Source organism: Pinus tabuliformis, chromosome J (genome assembly GCF_031772625.1).
Source record: "Pinus tabuliformis cultivar Carrire ecotype Pingquan chromosome J, CPIR1, whole genome shotgun sequence".
Classification (NCBI taxonomy): Eukaryota; Viridiplantae; Streptophyta; class Pinopsida; order Pinales; family Pinaceae; genus Pinus; species Pinus tabuliformis.
In genome coordinates this window covers 767,901,881-767,922,209 of record NC_142295.1, presented here as the reverse complement: position 1 = coordinate 767,922,209, position 20,329 = coordinate 767,901,881, and the positions used below count along the sequence as shown (strand labels likewise).

Genomic DNA, 20,329 nt, shown 5'->3' with positions numbered 1-20,329 from the left:
CATGCAGTCCATGTGAACCTCAAAATATGTATCTCATAGTATCTTTAGTTTAGAAGAAGCATAAGAAGTGTTATTATCATGCTCAATGGTGAAGAAATTAATTTTGAACACCCATTTTTGTATTCATTGGGCAAGGCATATATCATGGATAATTTAAAAGCTAAACAGAAACCTTAAAATAGGATCTTAATTTATAGGCTAAATGGAAACCTTAAAATAGGATCATCATTCATCGAGTATGCATCATCAAAAGACTTACTGAGGGTTGTTTCTATGAAGTTATGACTTCTCCTTATGTTATCCCTGATTACCAAAATGAAATTTTTTACGTTAAAGAAACATTTCATTTATTATGGGGCTTGCCAGCAGCTCTCTATCTCACTATGTAGTGACTTCACTAACTCAACAATAATGTATTGACATTTTTCATTTCACTAATTAAAGAGAGAATAAAAAGAAAACATAACTCTACAAATCATATGTGGAAGTGCTGCTGTAAACTATTAACATTTCTCATTTCAATGACTAGGGGTAGCATAAATAGAAAACATAACTCCAATGATAAGGGTGTTAATCAAGACTTAAACATGTTGATCAAGGGGGTTGATCAAGACTTGAACTTACTCATTGGCTAGCTAGGTTAACCCAATACCAAGCCAAGTGAAAATTTAAATGGTTGATCAGGACCTTACTAGGTTGATCAAGGTGCCTTCTTGTAACATGTCAGGGCCTTGCCATGCCTTTTGTAACATGCAACAACCTTTCCATGCCTTATGTAATGAAGTAAACATCAGGAAGTCCAGAAAAGTCTTCTGATGGCTTATATTTGATGATTGTTGCTTTAACATTTTGACATTTCGAAGTTTTGTTATTAAGAGAAAAAATAACTCCACAAAGCACTAAAAAATTATTGCTTTAACATATTGACTTGTTTTGTTAATGATAATAATTACATGTTCTTTTCTTAGCATCAAGAATTACAAATGATGGTCACATTAATGGCTACCATTGTGCATGCTCACATTAATGGTTGTTATGCATACTTACAGTAATGTCCCTTTCACTCATGAAATGCACCTATATTTAGTGTTTAGTATCTCCCACTCATAAGTGCCAACCATCGAGGATTGTAGCTTCTCTTTTCTTAAGTTCCTCTAGTATGCAAATTGGCAATAAAAAGGGCTCTAAGGGATGAAAGCAGGGGTGCTATTGCAAGTAGTTTGGAAGAGACTATTTGGCCCAAGAGCAGCATCCATACCGCCTTGGATTTGACCTGAGCTGGCATCCATATTCTTGAGAATTATAGCTTGGAGAGTAAATTCTGCACAGGTTCTATGTGAACATGTGAGAAGTAGTTGAAGATATTTTTGAAAAGTAATTGTATTTTGCAATTCACTTCAGTAAAAACATGAAACTTTTTATATCTAGCTATTAAGTCTAAAAAAGTGTATCTTATGCATGCATGATTTAGACTAAGAGTAAACTCAAAAATAGAATAAGGTTTTCACACACACATGAACAATTGAGCACATTGACCAACAAAGAGAGGGTTGGGGGGGGAGGAATTCAAGCAGAAGGAAATCCAGGCAGTTTTCAGCGGGCTACACCACAGATCTACATGTCATACAGTCAGTCGTACAGTCAGCTGTACTCTCTCAACAGATTGTTCTGCTTGCGCTCAAGGTGATTTTCGATAACCATGCAGTGCTGTCCTTTTAGTGGGCAGCTTGTAGAGGCTTCCTTGTAAGGTTTTCATAAAAATAAAAAGTTGCTTTGAAGGAGTAATTAACTGTGTATGTGTGAAATTGATTTTACGCTTCCATTATTTACTTTCCAATTATTGTGTGATTGATGCTATGGTCTGAAATTTATTTCTGCATTGTTTAAATTCAGCAATTACTTGTTTAATGAAGATCATAAGGACTTTAGTCACCTAGTCTTAGATATTTTCACAGATTCATTCTCAAGAAAATTTCAAACTTTGTGTTGAGAATTTATCCATCGCTACTGTTAGTTTTTCTCCTGCTGTTACTGCTATAGAATCTGCTAGCAAATCTACTGCCAAAAATTTGTTGAAGTTTCTGTTGCTAGCGTTGAATCTGCTATTGTTGGTTTTAATAATTATTACAGCTGTTTTTTGTTTCTGTTATTTGTTGTTGTTAACACCCTATCAATTTTTATATTTTCAAATTTAACAAAACAAAAATCATATTCCAAGTTTCAGATCATAACAACATTATCAATAGATATCAATAGATATTATGCTCAAGATAATAACACTACAATAGAGAATGAGTTAAGGAAATAATTGAGATCGGAGTGGCAATTTGCAAATGAGAATTGTGCATACGAGAGGAATCAACTTCGAGACCTAGACTTCTTGTAATAGTATGAAGCAAGTACTTCCTTGCTTTGTCAGTTTGCTATACTCCAAAAGGATTATCGATTTTTAATTTTGAATTTTATTTACATTTTTAGTTGTAAGTTTTTCTTATTAAATTTCAACATTAAGACTAAAGCCCAGTTTGCTTCAAACCCACAAACCACTGGATTATCACCATGAGAACAGAATTCGAGTGAATACGCGTTCATCCACTCTACCCAGCAGTGCCTCCTTATCTAACAAAGAGGTGGGCTTGTTTACTTAAATATTTGCTTCTCTATTAACAACATCCAGATTATTGAGTTGGAATCACTATAATATGGAACTATGGAAGCTTGCAAGATGATGGTGACAATAACCTCGCTTTGAAGAATTTGCAGCATGATATAGATAGATCACAAAATGACATCACCCATTGATCAAGGTCAACCTTTTGCCTATATCTTAGTAAACAAAAAAAACAGAGGCAGGGTATGGCATGGCTAATGAATAATTCGATTACTAGTTTAGACTGCTATTACTTGTCTAACGTCAATATAAAGTTATTTTGTTTTTGTTATCTCCTGGAAGTTTGGCGGTGTAAATTTTTCAAGTGAATAACACAGTTTGCACATTATTATGTTTCCATTGTTCTAACCTATTGTGATGTCTATGTTTCTTGGAACCATGTTATATGATGTGATTTTAAGTTCGGGAATTACACTATGCTGTATGGGTAAAGGCATTGTTAATGCTTAAGGTTCTGCGATTGTACAGCATTAATGTGACATTTATATTTGTAGCTCCCCACGGACCAATCAAAAGCCATATTTACTAATGAAAAGAATGTTCTATTGTGAACATCCTTGCATTTGCATTTCGCATATATAGTATGTTGAGGTGGCCCTATTTCTCGTTGCCTTTTCTCATTTCTGATAACATGGTAGCTGCGAACGTTACGCTGCATAACCATATGAGGGTTTCTGATTTTTTTAAACCCAATTCCTATTAAACTTGGCATTAAGAAGAAGAACAAGAAGTAAAAGCATGAATTATGGACCTGCGCGATTAGTGTCGTCGTCCTCCGTGCGAGGGCGTTTGGCCTCGGCATCACTGACAAGACGAGCAACGATCTCCTGAGCCTTTTGTTTAGCAATCTGCACTTCATCCAGCGGCGGCGGAGCGCTGTTGTAGGCAACCTGGTTCTCCCCGTTAGGCCGATCAGAGAAGCCTGTTTTCCTCCCAACCCTGTCAGTATCATCAAATTTCCTTTTGTGGTCAGAGCGTGAGGATGAATAACCCTCGTCTGCCATTTCCGAAGCTAGAACCCTAAGATAGATATGGTGCGCTCTGCTCAATGCAAACCCTATAACTCTGCTATAAATTAGCTAAATTCAAGAGATGAGAGGGCTCTCGATGTCAGCAAAGGCATCCAAATATACGGAAGCCATGAAGTCGGTGCCAAAAACCTTGACAGGTCAAGACTACAACACAAATGCTGAAAACAAAGTGCAATGAAATTGACCAAGAGGATTTAAGCAGGATAGAAGTTAAAGGTGTGTCAACTCTTGCTATCAAGGTTCCCACATCAGTCGGATTTATGACAATTTTAAGAAAGGGCCGAACTTAAGTCAATTGTTATGGTGGAAAGCTCCAAATATTTATGGTTTATATTATAAAAACATTGCAAACTATTGTACCGTTCAAATATAACCGAATACCAAAATGGTTGTTCATGACACCAAAAGACCCTTATAACTTAGAAATCTTCTTTAATTTAGATAGCGTACTAGCATACATTCTAAACGGGTGAACGGTATGTCAAAGCAAACATACTTAAATCCTTCATGAAGTTGGACTCGGAATGAAATCTCATAAAGTAATCCATGAATATTATTTAAATATGAAAAAAATTTATTATAGATAGTGTGAAGTAGTTTTTTGAATAAAGATTTTTTTTTCATTAAATATATTGTGAAATATTTTTGAAAATAAAAATTGAACAGGGGCTTTAGTAAATTTAAATATAAAGAATTTATTTGCTTTAATCGAAGTAAATTAATTTAATTACATCGAAAGGCATTTTATTATGACGTTTTGTTTTCATGTTATTGTTCCTAGATTCGTTATCATGACATACCTCATACTTTATTGTCGTTAGCCCTTATGTTTGGCCTTAGTTCTTTGCAACCCCTTCGTGCAAGTATCCCCTCCATGGAATATGGTGTGGCTCTACACCTATCGTGACAAGCATGCACCATTCGACAGTACTTGGGTTTACGTGATAGTACTTGGGTTCACGTGGTAACCCTGGTGTGGATGGCTCTGATCGTTTGGTGCCAAACCTATGGTTGTAATGCGTTAGATGAGAAAATGAGGTTGAATGTCTACCCACTCGGCCGCTCATTTTGGCATTTCCCCTCATCTATTTTGAGTTTCCACCGTGCTAGGGTTCGGTCCTTCCTACTGTTCTGATAAAGGATTTTTGGTCTTCCATGGCGACAAGTTTCCTACCACTTATCAAGTAAAGTGTCTCTGACTTAAGCGTTTCAACTCCTCGTTAATTTATTCCTCTCAGTGTGTGTGTTGTGTGTGTGAGATTATTAATTTCCTTGACTCCTTCGGGTTCTGATGTTGATTAATTATTCTTCCAGTTTCTGCAGGTCTCACAACATCGTATTTCCCAACCATGTCTCGCTTACCTGAGCTTTTATTGTTAAACCCCCGTCTTGTTATTTGACAGCCGGTTGCCTCCCTGGTGATATTGTTCAAAATTTACATCAAGACCAGAGGTCCTTCGGGGTTTTTGATAATTAAGGAAACTACCTTGGTGTCGCATCTCCTCAGGTGGAAACTTCTACTTTTCTTATTCATGGCTTACAGTGGAACATGTTTTTATGTTCTTTACTAAATATTTTTGTCACTTGTGCTTCAAACCACATGATGTTATCATTTTCAAGTTCGACTTCATGTTAGAATAGACTTTCTAGTTTAGGGTTTCACTTTCCAAGTGGTTTCCATTGTGCCGACCCCTCTTTTGGGTTTCGAACTTGTCCCCTTTCATGTGTACCTTCGATTAAAATTGTTTTGTATTGGTGAGGATTTGTTATTTGGATCCAAGGTTCAGCTTTGAGACAAATAGTTGTATTTCATGCATATCCTTTTTGGAATATCCCTCACCATTATAATTTATTGGGGTTAACTATGATCATGGACACACCCCTTCATTTCCAAGTATATATTTCCTCTTTTCCATTCTCGACCCTATGTGTAAAACCTCATTTTGGAATTTAGTCTCACACTTACTCTTTTCCTTCGCAGGAGGGCTCCGCTAGCTCTGATTTATTTTGTCTTCTTTGTTTACTAGGTACATTGGCATCTTCTTTTTTCCCTATTTAAGTTTGAAAATATTTATATTGAAGTCCTCGGTGAGAGCTTATTCAAGGAGAGTGGGCTTCATACTGTAAGGGATCAAAATTCGAGTTTGGGGACAAACTTGGGATTGCCTATTAGGAAAATCTAGAGAACTTGAGCCTTAATCATTGTCTTGTTTTTATTTCTAGGACATGTGGTATTATTCTTAATTTCTTCCTTACAAAATTGTGTTCCTTAGGTTGTCGTTATATCAAAAAATCAATTGCAATATCCTTATTGTTTGTGATGGAAAGACACTCGGGCCAAGTTGTTACGAACATGATAGGTATAATTTTTGGATTCAACAATGTGGTGTTAGTTTTAGTTTCATCTTTGTACAACAGTCTATTGCAAGATCTTACAATGGTGATGGAAAGGCACCCATATTTCAAGTTATAATAGACATGGGTAGGTATAACTTAGTATTTTTTTCTAATTTAATATGAGTCACATCCTATGCTTTTGCCTATAATTTCTAAATAGCCAATGTTTTTTATTTTATGGATGAGGCTAGGAATGCCACTTTTTGAAATCTCGGTGCAGGGGGTTGTCAAGGTAATTAATATATTCCCTAAAATCAGGTTATGTGTGCAATATATTTTATCATACTGTGTTTTTAATTTGACAAACCATGTAATTCATATAGTATTGATTTTTTCTATTTCCTTATGCTTTAGTAAGCTTTTCTTGGGAATTCTTCTATGACAACTATCTTGTAAAAAAAATTATGACAATTCTTCCATGATAGCTTGTTCAGGTTTTTTAATAACTGCAGTAAAAACTTATTTGACCTTGCACAACAACATGAAAGGCTTTGTGTAGTTGTTATTATCTTTTCTTGTTTTTATTTTGGAAGTTATTCCCCATACTAGCAAGTATTAGGGTTTATGGTCGAGGTTAGGAATGAAGCATAGGCTATGGTTTCACAAGGCTATTGTCATGTTTAACCCTTCAAAATCCAAATCAATTGGGTCAATAATGGTATCAAATCATCTTCGCATGTTGTAACGTTGACATGGTACTTAATCTTATTATCCATGTCGTCTAGGGTAAGAGATGGACCTTGTTCTTAAACATTTAAAGAATTTAACAAATCTTCAAGACATCAATCTACAAGATTGTAGAAGTTTGACAATGCTTGCTGATTCTTTGGGGAATTTAACAAAACCTTAATGCATCAATGTAGAAGGATGCAAATATTTGAAAATGTTTCCAAGTTCATTCGAGAATCTACTGCAACTCAGGCACTTGCAAGCACCTACATTTGAGGGATTGTTGCAGTTTGAGCATTTCCAACAAAACATTTGGAAACATTTCCACACTGGAATGCCTAGATGTCTCAGGGTGTTTCCAAATCCAAGTGGAATTATTGCCTTTTCATGTTGGACTTCTGGAAAAGTTAAGGCTGGGGGGGCCTTTGATGGAAGTGGTGCCACCATGGCTTGGTGAGTTGATAAGTTTGAAATAATTGTGGCTCGATGGATGTGAGACATTGCAATGCTTTCCAAATTCAATTGCAACGTGGCTTATTTGACAAAGTTGAACATATCAAACTGTGGAATGAAATACTTGCCACCAACTATCATGAAGATGAACAATCTAGAAATTTTAAGAATATTGAATTGTCCATTACAGAAACTGTCATTTAAAAATGTTGAAAGAGAAAAAGAAATGTTGTTACTAGCATAATTGAAAGGGGAAAGAGTGTTGAATGAAGTGGATTGTTCCATTGACAAAGGCATGCCGCATCTCAAGGAGTTACAATTGTATCATGCAGAAATATTAGAGACATTTTCTCCTTAGGGTGTTTTCCCTAACCTTGAGAAACTCGCTCTCATGGCATGTAATAATCTGGTGGATATTGGAAGATGGCCAACGACACTAATGACTCTAGAGGTAAGGTATTGTTGTGCATTGAGGAAAATAGGGGAGCTTAGTGTCATAAAATTGAGGTATAGTGAATTACACATTTCTATCATTTTTGTGTGGAAAACGTAATTTAAAGATGACAATGATGCCAAAAATCAGGTGTAAAGAGATATATAGATGTTGATTGATGTATATGTCGATCATTGGCTTAATAAAATTAGGCAGTATGATTTGGACTTCTCGTGGCTCTCAGGGCGATATTTTATTTTCAGCAATTCATCTATTATTTTATTTATTTATCTCATTTCATTATAAAATGTGTGAATGTATGCAAAATTCGGGCATAATATATTTTAGTCATTGACTATTAAAAATTGACATCACATTATATTCAACAAAACCATATGTCAAGTTTATTGTCTATCATGCATTGTAACTCCATTTTATAACTATATATTTGGCACCTCACCCATTGGTAAGAATCAAGACACAAACTATGTAACTAAAATTTTATAATCTTGCATTTGACACTTGAACCCGTTGATAAGAGTCATGACACAATCCAAGCTTGAAATTAGGCTTGTGGGGAGCTAAGTTACATAACCCACCTATAGTGAAACATAGAATTTGGTAGATACTTTAAATTATGGTTAAGTTGCTCCGAGGCAGACTTGGACTCTTGGGGTCACCTATAAAGCAAGAGTTAAGCTTAAAAGGTAGATATGATTATGAGTTGAATGCAATAATTTCCGCTTCTCTATTGAAATCTCGTGTTGACATATGTGGGTTCCAAGTTCCCACTCTCTAAGGGATCTGATGAATTTTTATTTTGCAACATGCCACATGATTATTTTGCCTGCATTGACCATCATTGGTACCCATTGAAACATTGTACATACTTCAACGTAAAAATTGTGTTATTGAGACATATTATGTACCTATTTTGCCTCCTTCAATGATTAGAAATTTAGTAGCTGGATCTATTAATGCTCCTTTTGTTTTCCTTTTTGATGTGTGATAGGCTTAGAAATTTTGTTGTATGATAGGTTTGTTGTATGAGAGTGGGTTCCAAGTGCCCACTCTCTAAGGGAACTAATGTATTTATATTTTGCAACATGCCACATGATTCTTTTGCCAACATTGGCCATCATTGGTAACCATTGAAACATTGTACATACTCCAAAGTAAAAAAACGTGTTATTGAGACATGCTATGTACCTATTTTGTCTCCTTCAATGATAAAAAAAATTAGCAACTAGATCTATTAATGCTCTTTTTGTTTTCCTTTTTGTTGTATGATAGGCTTGTTGCATGAGAGTGGGTTCCAAGTTCCCACCCTCTAAGGGAACTAATGTATTTTTATTTTGCAACATGCCACATGATTCTTTTGCCTACATTGACCATTGTTGGTACCCACTGGAACATTATACATACTCCAAAGTAAAAATGTGTTATCGAGATATGTACTTATTTTATCTCCTTCAATGAGTACAAATTTAGTAGTTGGATCTATTAATGCTCTTTTTGTTTTCATTTTTGTTGTATGATAGGTTTGGTGTTATTCCTTATTATTTTGGTTTTTTGGTTAGTGTGTGTAAACCATAAGCTCTTTCATTCAATAACAAAGGATACATGATGTCAATTTGTGACTTTGGTTGAACATTTTTATACCAAAGGTGTTCCTTCTATGGAGTTTGGTGGGTAAACACTATTCACCCCAACCAATCTCCACACTCCATTTTTGTCCTCTTCTCTAAATAAAAATTGCCACGTGGAACCTGCAAATGTCATGGAATTTTCCTAAGTAATGCGGCTCACCCTTGTTGCTTTTGCTCTCGGTGCTTCAGTACGAATTTTCCAACACCCATGGCTTCTTTTCAGTGAGGAATTGATAGCTGCCATATTTTTGTATACCACACCCTTCCAAGTAATTGCAGTGGGTTTTTTTCTATATCTCCTGCGCCATCCGAGGTTCCACCACAGGCTTCCTTCTACTCCACCATAAGCATAAACCTATCCCTTGACTTCAATTATATTGGGTTCATCGCCTGCAAAATGCATAGTCAGTTGGTCAATTTTGAAGAATAAGATAGAAAGAGGAAGAGAGAATAAGTCGTCGTCAACATGGAATGTACCAAAAGTCGGAACAATTATCAACAGTGCATCGGTATCAACCGTTTCGGGTTTATCTCAGTCATATTTGGTAAGGATGTGCAAACAGGCAAGTTGATATGTGTTTCTATCTAGTGGGTAATGGATTCCTAGGTTATGTCTAGAGGGATAGTTCTAGTGAGCTAGGCAATATGATGGTATTTGAAGTTCCACCAAAGGCTTCCTTCTGCTCCTCTCAATTTCTTTAGTAGATTTCCTACTCGTACCTATAGTTTATTGTAAAAATATATTGGTTTAGGAAGAGAGAAGCCCTATGGACCTGTTGCTCTTGGGATTTATCTCTTGATCATACTGCACCACATTCTTCTCCACAGGACCACCGACAATGTGTAATCGGGAGCCATCGTTGATAAGGGAAGCAAGATTGGAACCCAATGCCTCATTTAGGGTTAATGCCACTTTGTGGAACCCAAGGGCAATGATATCTACAAGAAGATCTCTACCCCCTTCCAAAACACATCTAATATGCTCGAAAGATTTAGTCGTTGAGGGTTTTGTTCTAACTATGTTTGCTTTTAGTCTTTGAGGGTTCTGTTCTAACTATGTTCGTTGGGTAAAAGAACATCCCACACTGAGTACATGAACAATTTTCATTTTACTCTTCCTTATATAAAAGGAATGCACATATGCTTGTTTTTAGTTCCTTTATCCTTTTGTTATGATCTTTCCAACTTGTTTAGAAGCCTTGCACAATCGTGGAGAAACTTATCTTCAAAGGCCTTTAAGGGTTCAATAGATATTACATAGGAAATTGGAACATGACACTTCCCTCTGTAGTATTTGTTTTGACTTCCTTTGTCTCTTTCATTTTTTATAGCATGTTTTATAGTCCATATCAGAATGTCTTTTTCATTCCCAGCCTTTCAATAGTTGTGACTTTCCAGTCTAACATTGGAATGGACACAATAATTTCATAGCAGCTTTTTATTATGTTGTTGCAAGCATGACAACTCTTGACTATTTTGATCATTTTCTAAGGTTCCATGGTAATAATGAGAACTACAATGGCAAACATCTTGCCAGTGTAGCATTGTATATAGTTTTATTGTCCTCCATATCATTCAATATAATGTTTGTTTCAGACAAATACCTAGCTTATTTCATCTTCCCATCTAACTTCTGCAACATTGCACTTGTATTTGTGGGTGTGAACTATCTCCTATGGGAAATACATGCACCCTTCTCTTTATTGATATACAAAAACACCCAAGTTCCTCCTTTGACCTGTTTCTTTTATTTTTGTATTCATCTTAATTATGTTCCAAGCAATTACCAGTGATGGCATAAATATTTGACAACATGACATAATTTGTAGGTTTTAACCCCGTACAGAAATTACCAGCATATGAATTCTAAAAACATAAAATAAACAATGGTGAGAGCATAACACATAAAACAAATATACACCGAGATTTTCCCCTGGATCCCAAAACTGGGACTACCAGATGGATTTTTCATTATGTTCCTTTCAATGTTACAATACATATATATACATGTCGAAGCATCCATAAACCCCAATCCATTAACCTTGGATTAGAACATAACCATAGTTCCCTTGACCAAATCTACAAAATACCATGGACCGAAAACCATCGCGCCCAAAACCATGTGTGAAATCCATGCACAAAACCATAGGTAGGTCCGCCCACCTAATATAGGGTCGCCCCGGACCCCATAGAGGGGGGCTACTGCCCCGGACCCCGTAGAGGGGGGCCCCCACTGCACCCCCCCTCTAATCCCCCGGTTTAACTACTGGGGCTAGTCGTGGAAAGAATATAACACAACCCAACATAATTCCCATCATTTTGTGGATCTAACTCAAAAATGTAGTTGTGAGGCCACAAATTCTATTAGCCCTATATATTGTGGCAAAGGTTTCCACACAGTTGATCCAGGGTTTATTGGAATTTTGTTAACCAAGTCCTCACCTCATCCAGGTGCTCAAAATGGCAAAGAAGATCAACCATGCACACATAATTCTCCAGTTCGTTTTCCATGTGATGATGCAGACTCATGCAAAATAAGTATTTCCAACTACACTTCACCAAGCATGGATGGGTGAAGATGCCAACAAATGTAGCATTTCCCGGTAAGGTGCTGATCTCTTTTCATTTCTTCAAGAGTAGGAAAGCCTATTGTTCAAGCCCATGCATTGTATATCCTAATATCATTGCATTCATGATACCATATCTCATATGGGCATTCTATTATAGGCTTGGTGTGCATCATTTTGGTCCCACATTTCACGCATATTTACAAGGAAACTGCCCCAAAACCATCATATTGAAATCCATCGCTAATTATGCATGTGTGGTGATGCCATGTAGATTATGCATTAAAGGGACTCATTCTATTTTTAATTTGAAGCATCAAAATTGTATCACTCTTCCTTAATTTTAAAAATGGAAAGTCATCTTTAAATGAACGCTTTTTCCAATTCCTTTAAAGAGATATGGCAATTCACAATTTGTAAAAAGGAAACTTTGGACCACTTTAAACAACAAATTAAAAAAAAGGGAGATTAGTATTTAAAATTATTAAATATTTTTGGGGACAATATGAATTTAGCGTATCAAAAGTTGATTTAATAACATTTATATTACATGAGACAACATTTATACTTCTACAATGAAATCCTTACATAAAAAAAAAATGAAAATCACCTCTCAACTATGGATTGGTGAGAACAGGAAGAAAAGTGGGAAAGAATAATTTGGTCTCTACGACTTTAAAGCAAAGCACTATGAATATTGATTAGATATGAACTTAAGGACATGCCAATGGATGACATACCCAGTGTAAGGATGAGACAAAGTGCTTGGTGCACGAATATGAATGGGTTAGTGTGCTTTGCACCCTTCCTAAAGAGGAAATAGAACTATCTCTGAATATCATAATACATAAGACACATGGAAGCCTGGATGAACTGATCAAACATATCTGCAAAAGGACTACGCAGGAGGTTGAGGGCTAGAGTGCTTGGGTCGAAGTTGAGCCTGAAATTGGAGACGTTGTCAAAGGTGTAGCGATGGAAAATGTCCTCCACCTCAAGGACAATTCCCTCTCTCGTCGCGCACTAGAACAATGGAAAAACCCTCATTGTACCAACATGAATGTCGTCTTAATAATGTGGTTGCTAAGTACAAGATTCCATTTTTTCACCATTTTCTGTAGATGTTCATCAACCTTACTTAACAGAACTAGCTCTAACTCCATCTTGTTGTTCGTGATTCAAAAGAGAATAAATAGAATAAAACCCTGCATGGTGTGACCATCGTGGCACTACTCGAAAAAAAGAAAAAGAAAAAAAATCGGAACAATCCTAGTAGTTGAAGGTAGCTCCCAAATGGTGGCACCAGCCCCTCCCTCTCAATTATATTTATAAGCCACGTAGAACCAACTCTAGGATGGTTGGACAGTCCTATCATCATGGAACTGCTAGAGAAGGACTCAGTCATGTCATGGCAATTGGTAGCCCGGTGGTCACATAGAGCTAGGTTGAAATATTTTTATTCTCTAAGTTTAAATTTTTATTTCGTTAAATGAAGACAATAGAACAATAATATTTGGTCCCATCATACCTTTAATTCAATATAGATTCAAAACTTAACAATATGGTTTTATTTAATTAAAAAAAATATCCTAATATTAAAAATGTTTAATTAGCTCAGCAAAAACAATAAAAAAACATGAATAAATAAAAATGTATAATCTTGTTGAGTTAGAGTTATATAGTCATGAAAACATGCTACATTAAATGTCACATAACTTTAATGCCATGTTTTCAGATTCTTCATATAACTTAATCAGGTTCTTGATAGAAGGGAGCAACTTAATTCATCTTAGAGTTTGAAAGAATCGACAATATAATTTCATGATGGTGAGATTATACATCACAAATTTAATTTTGTTGAGGGGATAGTGGTCTTCATAACCATAATTTCCTAGATCAACAATATTGTATTTTGTGAGATGAAACAAATGAAATTTATATTTTAGAGAGAAATATATATATAAATTAATGTGAAGACCACTAGTCACATGAGTTATTTAAAAACAACTATGTAATTATAATTCAAGGTTTCAAAAATAAAGATGTAAAGATATTGTTGAATAACATTGTTTTTTCAACCAACAAATAAGTGACTAAATCTTCCATAATCCAATATAGATTTTTCACAAAAGAAAATCACATATTTTCCCATAAATGTTGTAATGATATAGTTATTTTTTTTTTTAAATAATCAATAATTACATAATATTAAAATAGATATAATTAAAATTAAGTTAAGATTTTGAAAATATTAATATTTTCAAAATACGTTTACAAAATTTTGAAAATAAATTTTTCATTCTATTTGAAAAACAAAATTATATTTAGTAATTTTGGTTTCCGAGATGATCTCCTCCAAAATTGCTTCGACGTTTCTTTGTGCCTTAAAGGGGGCAAATGCTAGTCAATATCCATAAATAAGTTTCTCACAAACAAAAGCATCGAAAAAATTGACTATACAACACAACTTTTTGATGGGTAGCATTATGGTATGACAATAACAATCACTGAAATCCGTTATATTGAACTATGATTGCCATTAATACTATTTTATGACAATAACAATCACTGAAATTCGTTATATTGAACTATGATTGCCATTAATACTATTTTCTTTTATATATAATGTGCATAAAAAAATTGTTGCATTAATGGTTTGAATATTGGAACTCTTAGCACTTATTGCCTTTCCCAAGTTAGTTGATCATAAGTTCCCTCACATATTGACATGAGACTAGACTGTTGCAAATTTAAGGATGGGAAACATGGTTTTTTTTTTGTTCGAAGGCTCCCAGTCAATGACAAGAATTTAACATGTGGACTTATAGAATCCATTCTTAGCTAAGCTGTTATGACCATGGAATCTAATCCATCAAAATTCACTCAAGGATAACAACTATCCCATCCACATGAAATAGCTCCTTTCAGAGGCTCTTAGACTACGAGGGGCAAGCATGTGACGAGTGGGATTTGAATCTATATGGGGAGGATCATAACATCTCCTTTTAGCCACCCCAACTAGATCTCAATGACATGGGGAACATAATTTGGCTTCCACATTATTATAAATGATACAAGTTAGATCTCAATGGCATGAGGAACATAAGTTGGCTTCCACATAATTATAAATGATAAATGACAACTTTTGTATTTCTGATTTGTGTTTTGAAATAATTTTTGCTTTGGTAACTTTGAATTTAATGGCAATTATGTACTAAATGTTAGAGTTGTGTTGGTAAATAATGCAAGTTTTTTGGTGCTTAGTTATGTTGTGGGTGAATGCTCATATTATATGTTGATATTATACCAAGATGTTATGCTTCTATTCTAAGAATTTGGTAGATACTTTAAATTATGGTTAAGTTGCTCTGAGCTAGACATGGACTATTGGGTCACCTCTAGAGCAAGAGTTAAGGTTAGAAGGCAGATATGCTCATGAGTTGAATACAATAATTTTCGCTCCTCTATTGAAATCTCATGTTGACATATCTGGGTTCCAAGTTCCCACTCCCTAAGGGATCTAGTGTATTTTTATTTTGCAACATGCCACGTGATTCTTTTGCCTACATTGACCATCATCGCTTCCCATTGAAACATTGTACATGTAATACCCCCTCCCGTTTAAGATGTTGTAAATGTATGTACATTGCTATGTAGGTTGGTGAGCTAGATGAATTTGTTTATAGGTTGGTGAGCCAGAATTACATTATGTGGCTTACGTGCCCAAGTAAATGTTAAATATATTGTGGGGCCATCATGCTTGGATATATGCATAAACTTGTAAAGCTTGTGGGTATGGAGATATTGAACTTGTAATTGATGTAATTAAACATTATTATTAATAAAATAAGGTTGGCTATAGAGCCACTGTAGAACCCACTCCTTGGAAAGAGTATAGGGGGCACAACTCCAGAGACAAAAGGCAACAATTGGGTTTCTTACGGTGAAAAGTGCACCCTCAGGCCCACGTGGCTCGAGTGAGTGCCACTTGGCCTGCTAGGGCCATGCATTTAAAAAGGTTATGTTTTGCCAATAAAGGCATGGGTGAATGGTTATTATGGATTATTATTCATTCCATCACTCATTCACCTAGTGATGGTTGAATGAGAAGAAATTCAGTCTTGGTGATTGATGGCCAGTGAGTCTTGGGGTTGGACTCTGGAACTAGTTTGGGTGCGGTTATTAATTTAACTATGTCATATGGATTATTTTATGTGAGCCCCTATGTTGGATCTGGGGAGCCTGGTGCTCAAAGGGTTTGTTGGCCCTGATTATAGCTTGGTGCCATGGAGTTTTGGTTAGGAACTCATTTGGAGATAGTTGGTGAGTCCTTGTTGGGACTCTAAAACCAGTTGTGGGGATTTCACTTCAGTTGTTTGGCACTTGGACACCAGGCAACATCAAAGCTCCTAGAACTGCAGGTAGTAATCCAGTGGATCAAAAAGTGCTCAAAAATGAAATTGTTCAAATGTGCTCAAAACTAGTGCCAAAACGCAATGTTCTCCATTATGAATCCAACACAACTTGAATCACTCAAAACAGACATCGTATGCTCAGGATATCGGGTTCTTATCGTTTTGCTAAATAGATAAAAAATGTTGTTATTTGGGTGTACCATCGAGCCAATCAAATGATGACAAGTTCATTGGTCAAGGGTGTTTTGGTAGACCAGTGGGAGAGTGCCACATGGCCCAATCATGGGTTGCCACGTGGCACCTCTAGGGTGTAGTAAAATTTTATGGGTTCGGCCCAAGGCCCGGGCTAGATCGAACCCTCAACCTCAAGTCTAACAACACCAAGCTCTACCGACTATGTTACGATTGGTCCTTATTAAACCATGTTCAAAAATTTAATTTAAAGTTTAATGTGATCGGAGTTGGGGGAAGGGGTCGGGACAAAGCCCTGGCCCTCGGTCACCACACGCCCCACGTGACCACGGTGGAGCAGCGACCAAGGGGATCGGGGCTTAGACCCAGCCCACGGTCATAACCCATTGCACAAGACCTCTGGTAGGTGATTAACGAAGTAGCGAAGGATAAGGCCTAACCCTAGTTGTATGGGATCCTATGTAACCGCCCACGCCATGGCCTAATGGAACACAATGTGATCGAGAACCCAGGGCAAAAGGCACGAAGTGGCAGGGGCGATGACTAGCCCGACCCCAACCACATGGGCCAATAAGACCAAGAGTGGGGCCGAGAATTCGGATGTGGGAGTTAATGGAAAAATTAACAGTTCAACAAAATGCACCTGTTTCGGCGTGAATCCTGCCAGCGCCAAGCGAATTTGGTGCTCGGTGGTCTCCAGAATGGAAAAAAATGTTGGATGGTTAGTTAGAATTGCTAGTTTGTAGATCAATTAGCAACAAAACTTTTCTGAGCCATAACTTTGTAATTTTTTTGCCAATTTGAGACCAACAAGAGCCCAGCTTGGGGGTTTTGGGTCTTCTGGACCCATTAGAGACATTATTTTTGCATTTTGAGCAATGTAAATCCATGAAATCACAAATTTGATCACTTAATGAAAGAGACCCAACATTGGAAGTTGGACCAGGAGATGTAGCCCAGGAGGGGTGAACTCCTTTATCATTTCGTTATCTTGTGTTGTTTTGTATGGTATATTTGTCTTTGTTTTTATGTTATAAACTGAGTTTAAAAACCATTAATTTATGTACTTTTTCAAATTGATCCATTACCTAAAAGACATAAAAAATTTACTTGCAAATTATTCATAAATCTTCAAGTTTGTAATACAAATCATTTTGGTATCAGAGCTCAAGGTTATTTTGAAGGTTTGATTTTGTTTGCAAGTGTTTTATGATGCTTACAAGGTTGAAGTTGAAAAGACGAGGAGTGCTTGAAGAGCAAAATCCTCAAGTGGGTTCAAGGGTTGAAAAGTGCAACTAGATTTGGTCTTCATAATGACATCTAATTGTGACTTTTGTAAATGATGTAATGAAGAAAAAAATAAAATTATTATTGTAAACCTTGATTCATGGGTTTCATGAGCAAGTGATTTTATTTTAGTTGGCTCCCATTGAGAGCCTTAGGATTGGTCATCAAAAGTCAAAGATTCTATGTCATGTATTAAGAACCCTTCTTGGGAATATATCAATGTATATGAGTCTACAAAATATCTAGATAGCCCTCCAACAACAAGCACTAGCCATCCTCTTCAAGTCGACCTCCAAATGAATAAATTAACCTCATGTCGGCTACCCTTATATGGAGACACGTCTATTCGCAATGTCAAGTCGGCTTATTTATGGACAAACCACTATAAATACGTAGGCAGACTCTTTGCATTTCAACAGTGAAAAATTTGTATTTGTCTCTGAGATTTTCAGATGATATCCACAATCAAAATTTCACATACCTCTCTGTGGTTTCGGATGAATAACAACAGAATGAATTTCACAAGTCTCTCTCTGATATTTTAGGTGAATAAGATAGAGAGAAGTTCAGATATATAGTAAAAAAGCAAGTTCGAATGGAGTAGTGATGAAGGGACAACAAAGACCTTTTCTCCTGGGCTACTTATATACACTAAAGTCCGAATTAGTTATGAGATGCAAAGAAGAGAAACACAGTTCTGTTAGAAGACTTCAGATTACCTTTACAATTCGGATCAAGATTACAGTGACAAGCATGTCACAAAAGGAACTCAGATAGGTCTCGCTGCCACTGTAAAAGACATCAATGTTGTTCCAAAAGGTCTCAGTGTTAACTCAGAGAAGAAGTCTTGATGCCATCACAGAAGTAAGGTCTTTGACAACAAGGAGGTCTCGTCAGTTAAAGGAGATCTCAATGTATAGACAAAGATAAGATCTCTATGTTAGTTATGTCTTGGTGCTAAGAATGTTGAAGCAGAAATGGCTTGGTCTTGGAGTGGCTAAATAGGTCTAGGGTCTTGGTCTTGGTTTTCGTCAATTGGAATATCTATAAGAAGAATTTGTGTGGGATTTTCTCTCAAAGATTGAGATGTTTTGGCCCTGGCTGATAGCCTACATGATGTGTCTCTTGTCTATTTATGTTCATGCATTAGTTATTGTTTGATGAATAAGAATACTAATAATCTAACATGAAGAAGATCCTAATATGAACAAGTAAAAAGCATTCAAAAACAGTGACTAATAGAAGAGAAATCATTTAATGCCAATGCCCTAGATTTCTCAACATGGTATCAGAGCTAAGGTGCTAAAGTCAAAGGAAGGATATCTAATCAAAGGGATACTCAAGGATCGAGTTTCAAGAAAGGCATCTATACGCGTCAAAGCCTATCAAAGCAAAAGATCAAGACCTACATTGAAGAATAAAACCCTAGATCAAAGAAGCAGTCTACAACAGCAAAATTTTTGGATCCTTTAGTCATCATCAAAAGACCACAAAGACCCTCATCAAGTTATCTACAAAGCAAGGTAGCTCGAAGAACTTTAAAGACAAAGATCACATCATCGTGAAGAAAGTCAAAACCCTATAAGCAATTCTGATTTGCACTCATTCACTACCAAATAAGTTGAAGTATCTTGAAGTCTAGAAGGCATTGCCATCATCTTCAAGGTTATAAAGCAAGCAAGGATCCTCTCCTTGTCCTTGAAGAAGATCATTCGAGGAAGCAACAAATCGTCCTCATCAAAAGGCGTTGTCATCATAAAAGGATCCATCTTCTTTATTGAAGAAAGGATTTTTCATTTGGAAGAAGATCATCCAAGAGGGAGCACTAATACATCTTCTTCAATCATCATAAAAGTGATCAAGTAGAAGATTTCATCTTCACTTGTCAAGTAAGTATCTTTCATTATTTAATTAAATTTGGTAAAATGACTTCATATTTGCAAGGAGATCTATAAGCTGGTTGGGTCATCAAAATTCCTTGCATGAAAAAGGAGGATAGACATAATCCTCGAAGAAAGTGAAGTCATTGAACACATCAATGGAAAAGGTCTCCTCTAAATTCATGGAAAGGGATTCTTATGAAAGGTCCCCTCATATAACAATATTGGAGACAACAAAGAGATGTATATGATAATATCGTAGGACTATTCTTTGAAGATGCGATAAAGAAGGTCACATAACTTAGATCTGATCTACACAAAGTTGAAGGTATCAAAGAATGAAGGGATATCTTCATAATATCTCAATTGCGAGATCCGGAAGAGATGATAAGAAGATAATCATCATTGTTCTAAATGCACTAATTGACGAACAAGGTAAAAAATATCCATGAGGATAATAAAGTTACCTCATTAGACAACTTGTGGTTTCTATGCAAGATAGAAGAAGACAAGTTGAGGGCAAAAGTGTTGAAGGTTAAAGGACTCAAACATTTGTAGGAAGGAAAGGGAAGTTTGGAAAAATTGTTCCTCAGAAAAAGAAAGGAGCATAGCTAAGATTCAATGATATGGATGTAAAATTATGGACATTACAGGAAATATTGTCCTAAAGAGACAATATCAAAAG

The 20,329-nt window shown here is 36.0% G+C and overlaps 1 protein-coding gene across 1 annotated transcript in view; it reads right to left on the bottom strand.

Moving 5' to 3' along the window:
• Positions 1 to 3,967, bottom strand: part of LOC149228981 (uncharacterized) — a 92,942-nt gene extending 88,975 nt beyond the window's left edge. The window contains exon 1 of the mRNA XM_089378436.1: positions 3,423 to 3,967. Within this exon, the coding sequence (XP_089234562.1) occupies positions 3,423 to 3,675 (253 nt within the window). The 5' untranslated portion in view covers positions 3,676 to 3,967. The remainder of the gene's footprint in view (positions 1 to 3,422) is intronic.
• Between the last annotated feature and the right edge of the window lie 16,362 nt (positions 3,968 to 20,329).